Consider the following 10,953-nt stretch of genomic DNA (forward strand, 5'->3'; position numbering starts at 1 on the left):
CCACGGCCTGTGCTGGGGGAGAGAAGGGGGCTGGGTGTGTTGGGCGCTGTGGGGAGGCCTTTGGGGGGCCCTGGCCCTCCGCGGCCTGTGCTGGGGGAGAGAAGGGGGCTGGGTGTGTTGGGCGCTGTGGGGGGGCCTTTGGGGGGCAGGGGTCGAACGCTCTCAGCCTTGCATTGCCAGACATGGCTGGGAGCCACCGTCCACCTCAGCCCAGCCCCTCGCTAGCCCCGGCGCCGCCAGCGGGCTGGAATTCGGTCCCGGCGGGTGCGGCGTCCTCTGCGAGGGAAGGAAGAGTCCCCCGCCCAGCCGCAGCCCGGGGCCGAACTGGCCAGCTGGCCCGCCGCGCAAAGGGCCTGGGATCACCCCGGGCCAGGGACTGAAGCTGCGGGAGAGGGGAATACCCTTGCGGGCGGTTCCAGAGGAGCGCTGTGTGCACGGCCAGAGCCGCACTCTGGGTCGCTCCGTCCACACACGGCGCTGGGCGGCGCCGCCCGTCCCTGGCCACTCGCGGAGCTGGGTGAGCCGCCCTGCGGGGAGAAGCAGCCGTCGGGGCAGCGGCGGTTTCGCTGACGAGCTCGCGGCTACCCTGGCGCAGCAGCCTCAGGAGAGCTTCCGGGAGGTAACCGGCTCGTTCTGCGAGGCTCCGGGGAGCTCTGTGGCCAGCTCTGAGGCCCGGGGGAAGCCCCCAAATGGCCGAGGGTCCCGAAGACCTGACCCGTGGGGGAAGGGTAACCTGGGCGCTTGAGGAGGGAGCTAACGGCTGGATAGAACGGCTGGGAGCGGCTGGGCTTCAGCCACGGAGCAACAGGCTCAGATTCCCCCATTCTAGGGCCAGAAAGCGCCCTGCGAACAGGAACCCGCCCCCCAGTACAACCGGGGCTGGAAACCTGCCCCCCGCTCACTCCTGGCGCAGGGCGGTGACAAGAGCGTCCAGGCAGGGAGGGGGAATCCACCGCGACCCTCAGGCCGTTGTTCCAAGGGTTCCGTAGGCTCCTCGTTCGGCACCCAGGCCATACGGCCACTGTGAATTTGTCCAGCTGCGCGTTCCAGCCCCTGGCCTGTGTTGCGCCTTTCCCCGCTGCACTGGGGAGCCCACGATGAGGTATTTGTGCCCTGGGGTATGTCTAGACTACGCAGCTCCGTTGACGGGAGGTGTGGTGCACTCTGGGCGGTGTGGTGCGCACGCTCTGGGCGGTGCGCACGCTCTGGGTGGTGTGGTGCGCGCGCTCTGGGCGGTGTGGTGTGCGCTCTGGGCGGTGTGGTGCGCGCGCTCTGGGCGGTGTGGTGCGCGCGCTCTGGGCAGTGTGGGGTGCGCTCTGGGCGGTGTGGTGCGCTCTGGGCGGTGTGGTGGGCGCGCTCTGGGCGGTGTGGTGCGCGCGCTCTGGGCGGTGTGGTGCGCGCGCTCTGGGCAGTGTGGTGCGCGCTCTGGGCGGTGTGGTGCGCTCTGGGCAGTGTGGTGCGCGCGCTCTGGGCGGTGTGGTGCGCGCGCTCTGGGCGGTGTGGTGCGCTCTGGGCGGTGTGGTGCGCGCGCTCTGGGCGGTGTGGTGCGCTCTGGGCGGTGTGGTGCGCTCTGGACGGTGTGGTGCGCGCGCTCTGGGCGGTGTGGTGCGCTCTGGGCGGTGTGGTGTGCATGCTCTGGGCGGTGTGGTGCGCTCTGGGCGGTGTGGTGTGCATGCTCTGGGCGGTGTGGTGCGCGCTCTGGGCGGTGTGGTGTGCATGCTCTGGACGGTGTGGTGCGCTCTGGGCGGTGTGGTGCGCGCGCTCTGGGCGGTGTGGTGCGCTCTGGGCGGTGTGGTGCGCGCTCTGGGCAGTGTGGTGTGCATGCTCTGGACGGTGTGGTGCGCGCGCTCTGGACGGTGTGGTGCGCGCGCTCTGGGCGGTGTGGTGTGCATGCTCTGGGCGGTGTGGTGCGCTCTGGGCGGTGTGGTGCGCGCGCTCTGGGCGGTGTGGTGCGCGCGCTCTGGGCGGTGTGGTGCGCGCTCTGGGCGGTGTGGTGCACGCTCTGGGCGGTGTGGTGCGCGCTCTGGGCGGTGTGGTGAGCTCTGGGCGGTGTGGTGTGCATGCTCTGGGCGGTGTGGTGTGCATGCTCTGGGCGGTGTGGTGCGCTCTGGGCAGTGTGGTGTGCATGCTCTGGGCAGTGTGGTGCGCTCTGGGCGGTGTGGTGCGCTCTGGGCGGTGTGGTGCGCTCTGGGCGGTGTGGTGCGCGCGCTCTGGGCGGTTTGGTGTGCATGCTCTGGGCGGTGTGGTGTGCAAGCTCTGGGCGGTGTGGTGCGCTCTGGGCGGTGTGGCGCGCTCTGGGCGGTGTGGTGTGCATGCTCTGGGCGGTGTGGTGCGCTCTGGGCGGTGTGGTGTGCATGCTCTGGGCGGTGTGGTGCACTCTGGGCGGTGTGGTGCGCTCTGGGCAGTGTGGTGTGCATGCTCTGGGTGGTGTGGTGCGCGCTCTGGGCAGTGTGGTGTGCATGCTCTGGGCGGTGCGGTGCGCTCTGGGCAGTGTGGTGTGCATGCTCTGGGCGGTGCGGTGCGCTCTGGGCAGTGTGGTGTGCATGCTCTGGGCGGTGCGGTGCGCTCTGGGCAGTGTGGTGTGCATGCTCTGGGCGGTGTGGTGCGCTCTGGGCAGTGTGGTGTGCATGCTCTGGGCGGTGCGGTGCGCTCTGGGCAGTGTGGTGTGCATGCTCTGGGCGGTGCGGTGCGCTCTGGGCAGTGTGGTGTGCATGCTCTGGGCGGTGCGGTGCGCTCTGGGCAGTGTGGTGTGCATGCTCTGGGCGGTGTGGTGCGCTCTGGGCAGTGTGGTGTGCATGCTCTGGGCGGTGCGGTGCGCTCTGGGCAGTGTGGTGTGCATGCTCTGGGCGGTGTGGTGCGCGCTCTGGGCGGTGCGGTGCGCTCTGGGCAGTGTGGTGTGCATGCTCTGGGCGGTGTGGCGCGCTCTGGGAGGTGTGGTGCGCTCTGGGCGGTGCGGTGCGCTCTGGGCGGTGTGGTGCGCGCGCTCTGGGCGGTGTGGTGCGTGGGCAAGCCTGCGTGGCGGAAGGCACCTAGCACATTCCTGCTGGGGATTAGTGTCACAGCCCTGGCTGTTCTGCAGGACGGAGGAATCCCGCCCCCGCCCGCCAGGGTGGTTACACCGGTTCTGGCTCTGGGCTCGGCGGGCCGGGGGCCAGGCGCGTGTTCGCCAACGCTCTTGCCTCCCTGAGCTGTCGCTGGCGGAGCGACGGGCCAGGGCCCCGACGGGGGAACGATTCCCACGATCCCCACCCGTCGGCAGGGCTTGTGCAGCTGGTGCCCAGAGCTGGCCCCGGGCGCTGCCAGCCCCCTTCCTGCAGGTGCCAATGTCGCGCCCGCGGCAGCTGGCAGACCGGGCTCGGTGGATGGTGGCAGCCCCAGCTTCCCCCTTGCCCGCTGCTCCCTGGCCCGAGGCATTCCCAGGAGGGGCAGGGCAGTGCTACACCGAGACCTGATGCCCTAGCGGGGGGGGGGGGGCAGAGCTCTCTGCCAGCAGCTGGGACATGGGCAGGTGCAGTACGGCCCACGGGCTGCATCCAGCCCATCGAACGTCGGCTCCGGCCCAGCGGGACCCCCGGGCAGCTCCCTGCCTGGCGCGGCCCCACACGTGGGGCCAGCGGGTGTCTCTTGTGGAGGGAGGAGGGTGTCGGTGCACGGCCCCGCCCCAGCCACACCCTCGCAGTGCCCATTGGCCAGAAAGCAGCCAGCCGGCGCTGCAGGGGCGTGGGCAGCAGAGCCCCACGCGCTGGCTCCAGCTGCTTTGAGTGGCGTGTGGGGCCGTGGCAGCTTTGGAGTCTGCCTGAGGGTCCGCTGGGCGGCCTACAGTAAGCGCCTCCTGGCCAGAGCCTGCACCGGGCACCCCCTCCCCTGCCCCAGGACACAGCTCCCTCCTGCACCCCCCCTATTTGTACCCCCCCCGCCCCAGGACACAGCTCCCTCCTGCACCCCCCCTATTTGTACCCCCCCGCCCCAGGACACAGCTCCCTCCTGCACCCCCCCTATGCACCCCCCCTATTTGTACCCCCCCCGCCCCAGGACACAGCTCCCTCCTGCACCCCCCCCCCCCCTATGTGTACCCCCCCCGCCCCAGGACACAGCTCCCTCCTGCACCCCCCCTATTTGTACCCCCCCCGCCCCAGGACACAGCTCCCTCCTGCACCCCCCCCCCCCGCCCCAGGACACAGCTCCCTCCTGCACCCCCCCTATTTGTACCCCCCCCCCCCGCCCCAGGACACAGCTCCCTCCTGCACCCCCCCTATTTGTACCCCCCCCGCCCCAGGACACAGCTCCCTCCTGCACCCCCCCCCCCCCGCCCCAGGACACAGCTCCCTCCTGCACCCCCCCTATTTGTACCCCCCCCGCCCCCCCCCCGCCCCAGGACACAGCTCCCTCCTGCACCCCCCCTATTTGTACCCCCCCCGCCCCAGGACACAGCTCCCTCCTGCACCCCCCCCTGCACCCCCCATGTACCCCCCCCGCCCCAGGACACAGCTCCCTCCTGCACCCCCCCTATTTGTACCCCCCCCGCCCCAGGACACAGCTCCCTCCTGCACCCCCCCTATTTGTACCCCCCCCGCCCCAGGACACAGCTCCCTCCTGCACCCCCCCATACCCCCCCCGCCCCAGGACACAGCTCCCTCCTGCACCCCCCTATTTGTACCCCCCCCGCCCCAGGACACAGCTCCCTCCTGCACCCCCCATTTGTACCCCCCCACATCCCAGTCCCCTGCCCCGGGACAGTCTTACATCCCTGACCCAGCTTAGACCCCCCCCCCCCCCCCCCCCGCACCCAAACGCCCCCCCAGACTCCCTCCATGAGAGTTGTAGAAAAGTGCAGCCCTTGGCCACTTGCCAAATGTTTGGAGTGGCCCCTATGGAACATTATTGCGCCGCCCGCCCCCCAACTGGGCACCTGCCCCCCCCCCCGCAGGATTGGCTGCTGGTTACTGTTACCATTGCAACGAGCATGTTCGCGAGTGTTCCTGTGTACCGGTGGGGTGCATGCCTTGTGTGTCCATGCACATATGTGTGCACGCATGTGCTGTGTGTGCGTGTGCTGTGTGTGCACATGTGGTGTGTGTGCGTGTGCTGTGTGTGCATGTGCTGTGTGCTGTGTGTGCACATGTGGTGTGTGTGCTGTGTGTGCACATGTGGTGTGTGTGCGTGTGCTGTGTGTGCACATGTGGTGTGTGTGCACATGTGCTGTGTGTGCGTGTGCTGTGTGTGCACATGTGGTGTGTGTGCGTGTGCTGTGTGTGCACATGTGGTGTGTGTGCGTGTGCTGTGCGCTGTGTGTGCACATGTGCTGTGTGTGCGTGTGCTGTGTGTGCACATGTGGTGTGTGTGCGTGTGCTGTGCGCTGTGTGTGCACATGTGCTGTGTGTGCGTGTGCTGTGTGTGCACATGTGCTGTGTGTGCATGTGCTGTGTGCTGTGTGTGCACATGTGGTGTGTGTGGAGGTACGTGTGCGCGCGCGGGTGCCTACGAAGCGATACATTCGGCTCGAGTGCCCCGTCTCTCGCTGCAGTCCCCGGCCAGACATCCGCAGCCGAGTTGCGGCGCCAGGACGGGAGCGACTGTGCCCTGCCAGGGCCCGTGGTGCGCGGAGCTGCAGGCTGGCTACCACCGGCCGGTCGGAGCGTGACGGCCTGGCCCCATCCAGGACACGCCCCAGGCACCGCTGCTGGCTCGGCTCGGCAGAGCGGGGCCCCGTGTGCTCCTCTGCGGGCAAAGCCCCCTCCGCAGGGGCGCCTCTGCCAGCCCGGCTCTCCCCGCAGCCTCTGCCAGCCCGGCTCTCCCCGCAGCCTCTGCCAGCCCGGAGCCCCACTGCTGCCACAAGTGGGGAGGAGGTGGGGGGCCGGCAGGGCGCTCCCCTCAAGCCTGCACCAGCACTCAGTGCCCTGCTGGGACGGAGCTGCGGGCGGCCAGAGCCTCCCTCGGCATTCGGGCCCCAGCCCCCTTCTTCCCGGGCGCCCTTCCTTAGCGCCTCACGTTCTGCTGCCCCCCCCCGGGCGGGACAGACACCCCGACTGCTGCCCCTCCTGGCTGAGCCCCCGATGGAGGGGCGGGGGCTGGGCGTTTGATGCTGGTGCCCCCTGCAGGCTCCTGCAAGGACTCTGGGCTGCTGCCGTCACGCTGGTATAACCCCCACCTGGGAATGGGCAGAGGGCCAGGGCAGCTGGGGGGGTCGTGTCCAGCTGGGCTGGGAGGTCGCAGGTGGGAGGAGGGGCCGGCCGTGTGCCCGCTGTGCCGTGTAACCGCCGCCTCCCTCCGCAGTGTGCGGTGTCGCCGTGCAGAGCTGTGTGGAGTCATGTCGCCGCACCACAGCCCGGAGCAACTGCTCCCTCTGCCTGCCCCTCTGCTCCGGTGAGTCCCCCGCCCCGTGGCTGGCGGGGGAACCAGCTCCTAGCACGGCGGGCAAGGCCGTGCTGCCAGGCCTGGCACCGGGGCGCCCCCGGCTCCATTTTTCTCCTGGCCGTGTCCGGCTTTGGGCTCGCCTGTCCCCTCCCCCGAGCGCACCCGGGGCGCCTTTGGCTGACAACTGGTCACAAAGCCCTGATGCACCCCCCCCCCGCCATGGAGGCAGAGCCCCAGCGAGCAGCCAGGGAGCGGCAGGGCAGCCAGCCCGCGGGGGCCTGGGGGGTGAAGGCTGTGGCCTGTGGTCTGGCACAGCGAGGCGTGCAGGGTCTGTCCCCTCCTGGGTGTGCTGCGGGGTCGCTGCCTCTGGGCAGGGCAGGGCCGGGCCCTAGTCGTGTGTGAGCCAGTGGGGGGTAGTGACTGGGCGCTAAATACTAGTGTAGATGGGGCCTGGCCCCGGCAACCCCAGCTGGCTGGTCACAGGCGGCCCCGGGTGCTGCCAGGGCCCCGTTTCAGGGCTGGCAGATCTGCTAACTGCTCCCCCTTCCCAAGCACGGGGGGGGGGGGGACCGGCTCCAGCCATCCCGCTCCTTGGCTCAGAGCATTGGCCAGTGGCAGCCCCTCAAAGCCAGGAGGCTCCAGGGTTTCTTCCGATGGTGGCTCCACCCCGCAGGGAGCCGGGACTCCTGGTTACTCAGGGTCACGCGGCACCAGAGCGAAGCCTTCGCTGCCCCCGGCCCCCAGGCATGGCCAGCGGAGGACCAGCCCCGGGCAGCTCCCTGCTCTCCGGAGGGGAGTCCTGGGGCAGTAGCCAGCGCAGGTTCTTTCTGGCGCTTCCGGGGCTTCCACCCAGTCCCAGGGCTGGAGCCTGGTTCCTGGCGCCCCGCAAGGGACATGGCCGGGGGCTGTGGGAGCCAGGCCTGCCGGGGCAGGAAGAAACCCAAGTTGGCCCTTGGCCTGGGATCTGGGCAGCTGATCCTCTCCAGGGACAGGGTCCGACCCGGGACTGCTGGGCTGGACGTGCCACAGGGACCCGTGGCGCTGGCAGCCGGGGGTGCTCAGTGCCTGGTAGACCCTGTGTGCCAGGGGCTGGGCCCCAAAGGATCTCATGGGAGCTCCCAGGGCAGCTGGCTGGTGTTGCAGGGCCCTGTGCACGGCCGGCTGTTGGAGGCAGCTGCCCCCGGGCCCCAGCGGTGCATGGAGGGCCCAGCTGCCAGCCACGGGGCCTGCTGTGTTCTGCAGGGCGGCGTGCAGCACGCGCTCTTCCCTTCCCTTCCCTTCCAGCCTCCAGCCTCGGCTCCCTGGACCCCGAGGAGCTGGCCCTGGTGTCCATGGTGCAGTTCCAAGTGTCCCAGTCCCTCAGCCTCACCTCGGAGAACGAGCAGGATCAAACCAACGCCTCGAAAATCGTCTACAGCCGCCAGCTGCCCTGAGCGCGCCGGGGAGGCTGGGACCCGCGGAGCCGCGACCCCCCCTTGGCCTTGTGCTGCCGGCGGGCGGTAAACGTGCTGGGACGTTCCCAACCGGCCCGTGGCTCTGGTCTGTGTGTGGGGCGGGGCCGGCAGCGTGGAGTTGGGGGGCAGGCGGGGAAGGGCCCAGAGCCAGCCTGACTCCCATGTGGGATCCAATAAAGGGCGCGGCCAGGGGCGATGGTCCCGGCACACCGGCCCCCCGGCCCAGTGCGCACAGCGGCCACCCTCACCCCTATCCCTGCGCGGCCGCCGGGGGGGGGGCAGGGCCACGTGGGGGCACCTGAGGGCGCAAGGGGAGGGGCAGGAGGGGCTGCACCAAGGGGCCAGTCGAACGTAGCCAAGATCACCCGGGCCAAGGAAGTGCCAGTTCCAGGATGCAGGCTCAGCCCTCGGCTGGCACAGGCACCTGCAGAGCCAGGCCCCTCCCCTCCCGGATCTCGCGGGGTGGGGCTGGGAGCCCGGCCTGAGCGGAGCCTGGCAAGCGGCTCCTTGGGGGGGGGGGGGCTGAGCGTGTGAAAGGCGTGAGGCCCCTTTGGCTGCGCTCAGTGTCTCTGCACCCCCCCCCCCCGTGGGAACCCTGCAGGCGCCTAACCCCCCTGCACACCTCCAGCTGCGCTCAGTGTCTCTGCACCCCCCCCCCCCGTGGGAACCCTGCAGGCGCCTAACCCCCCTGCACTCCTCCAGCTGCACTCTGTGTCACTGCACCCCCCCCCGTGGGAACCCTGCAGGCGCCTAACCCCCCTGCACTCCTCCAGCTGCGCTCTGTGTCACTGCACCCCCCCCCGTGGGAACCCTGCAGGCGCCTAACCCCCCTGCACTCCTCCAGCTGCGCTCTGTGTCACTGCACCCCCCCCCCCGTGGGAACCCTGCAGGCGCCTAACCCCCCTGCACTCCTCCAGCTGCGCTCTGTGTCACTGCACCCCCCCCCCCGTGGGAACCCTGCAGGCACCTAACCCCCCTGCACTCCTCCAGCTGCGCTCTGTGTCACTGCACCCCCCCCCGTGGGAACCCTGCAGGCACCTAACCCCCCTGCACTCCTCCAGCTGCGCTCTGTGTCACTGCACCCCCTCCCCCCGTGGGAACCCTGCAGGCGCCTAACCCCCCTGCACACCTCCAGCTGCGCTCAGTGTCACTGCACCCCCCCCCCCGTGGGAACCCTGCAGGCGCCTAACCCCCCTGCACACCTCCAGCTGCGCTCTGTGTCACTGCACCCCCCCCCGTGGGAACCCTGCAGGCGCCTAACCCCCCTGCACTCCTCCAGCTGCGCTCAGTGTCACTGCACCCCCCCCCGTGGGAACCCTGCAGGCGCCTAACCCCCCTGCACTCCAGCTGCGCTCTGTGTCACTGCACCCCCCCCATGGGAACCCTGCAGGCGCCTAACCCCCCTGCACACCTCCAGCTCACTCAGTGTCACTGCACCCCCCCCCATGGGAACCTTGCAGGCACCTAACCCCCCTGCACACCTCCAGCTGCGCTCAGTGTCACTGCACCCCCCCCCCCCCGTGGGAACCCTGCAGGCGCCTAACCCCCCTGCACTCCTCCAGCTGCGCTCTGTGTCACTGCACCCCCCCCCCGTGGGAACCCTGCAGGCGCCTAACCCCCCTGCACTCCTCCAGCTGCGCTCTGTGTCACTGCACCCCCCCCCGTGGGAACCCTGCAGGCGCCTAACCCCCCTGCACTCCTCCAGCTGCGCTCTGTGTCACTGCACCCCCCCCCCGTGGGAACCCTGCAGGCACCTAACCCCCCTGCACTCCTCCAGCTGCGCTCTGTCACTGCACCCCCCCCCCCGTGGGAACCCTGCAGGCGCCTAACCCCCCTGCACTCCTCCAGCTGCGCTCTGTGTCTCTGCACCCCCCCCCCCGTGGGAACCCTGCAGGCACCTAACCCCCCTGCACTCCTCCAGCTGCGCTCAGTGTCTCTGCACCCCCCCCCCCCCGTGGGAACCCTGCAGGCACCTAACCCCCCTGCACTCCTCCAGCTGCGCTCAGTGTCTCTGCACCCCCCCCCCCGTGGGAACCCTGCAGGCGCCTAACCCCCCTGCACTCCTCCAGCTGCGCTCTGTGTCACTGCACCCCCCCCCGTGGGAACCCTGCAGGCGCCTAACCCCCCTGCACTCCTCCAGCTGCGCTCTGTGTCACTGCACCCCCCCCCCGTGGGAACCCTGCAGGCACCTAACCCCCCTGCACTCCTCCAGCTGCGCTCTGTGTCACTGCACCCCCCCCCCCGTGGGAACCCTGCAGGCGCCTAACCCCCCTGCACTCCTCCAGCTGCGCTCTGTGTCACTGCACCCCCCCCCGTGGGAACCCTGCAGGCGCCTAACCCCCCTGCACACCTCCAGCTGCGCTCAGTGTCACTGCACCCCCCCCCGTGGGAACCCTGCAGGCGCCTAACCCCCCTGCACTCCTCCAGCTGTGCTCAGTGTCACTGCACCCCCCCCCGTGGGAACCCTGCAGGCGCCTAACCCCCCTGCACTCCTCCAGCTGCACTCAGTGTCACTGCCCCCCCCCCCCCCCGTGGGAACCCTGCAGGCGCCTAACCCCCCTGCACTCCTCCAGCTGCGCTCAGTGTCACTGCACCCCCCCCCGTGGGAACCCTGCAGGCGCCTAACCCCCCTGCACTCCTCCAGCTGTGCTCAGTGTCACTGCACCCCCCCCCGTGGGAACCCTGCAGGCGCCTAACCCCCCTGCACTCCTCCAGCTGCGCTCTGTGTCACTGCACCCCCCCCCCCGTGGGAACCCTGCAGGCGCCTAACCCCCCTGCACACCTCCAGCTCACTCTATGTCACTGCACCCCCCCCCCGTGGGAACCCTGCAGGCGCCTAACCCCCCTGCACTCCTCCAGCTGCGCTCAGTGTCACTGCACCCCCCCGTGGGAACCCTGCAGGCGCCTAACCCCCCTGCACTCCTCCAGCTGCGCTCAGTGTCACTGCACCCCCCCCCCCGTGGGAACCCTGCAGGCGCCTAACCCCCCTGCACTCCTCCAGCTGCGCTCTGTGTCACTGCACCCCCCCCCCCGTGGGAACCCTGCAGGCGCCTAACCCCCCTGCACTCCTCCAGCTGCGCTCAGTGTCTCTGCACCCCCCCCCCCCGTGGGAACCCTGCAGGCGCCTAACCCCCCTGCACTCCTC

At 70.2% G+C, this 10,953-nt stretch overlaps 1 protein-coding gene across 4 annotated transcripts in view; it reads left to right on the plus strand.

Moving 5' to 3' along the window:
* Nucleotides 1-8,376, plus strand: part of LOC112547246 (uncharacterized) — a 43,464-nt gene extending 35,088 nt beyond the window's left edge. For 2 of the 4 annotated variants that reach the window (XM_075905644.2, XM_075905647.2), the window contains 2 exons: nucleotides 6,274-6,363; nucleotides 7,639-8,373. In XM_075905644.2, coding sequence (XP_075761759.2) covers nucleotides 6,274-6,363; nucleotides 7,639-7,787 — 239 coding nt within the window. In that variant the 3' untranslated portion in view covers nucleotides 7,788-8,373. Of the gene's footprint in view, nucleotides 1-6,273; nucleotides 6,364-7,638 lie in introns of all 4 variants that reach the window. The other 2 variants (XM_075905648.2, XM_089772918.1) reach the window with 2 other exon arrangements.
* Nucleotides 8,377-10,953: the final 2,577 nt, after the last annotated feature.

Source organism: Pelodiscus sinensis, chromosome 23, assembly GCF_052426305.1.
Source record: "Pelodiscus sinensis isolate ZL-2025 chromosome 23, ASM5242630v1, whole genome shotgun sequence".
NCBI lineage: Eukaryota > Metazoa > Chordata > Testudines > Trionychidae > Pelodiscus > Pelodiscus sinensis.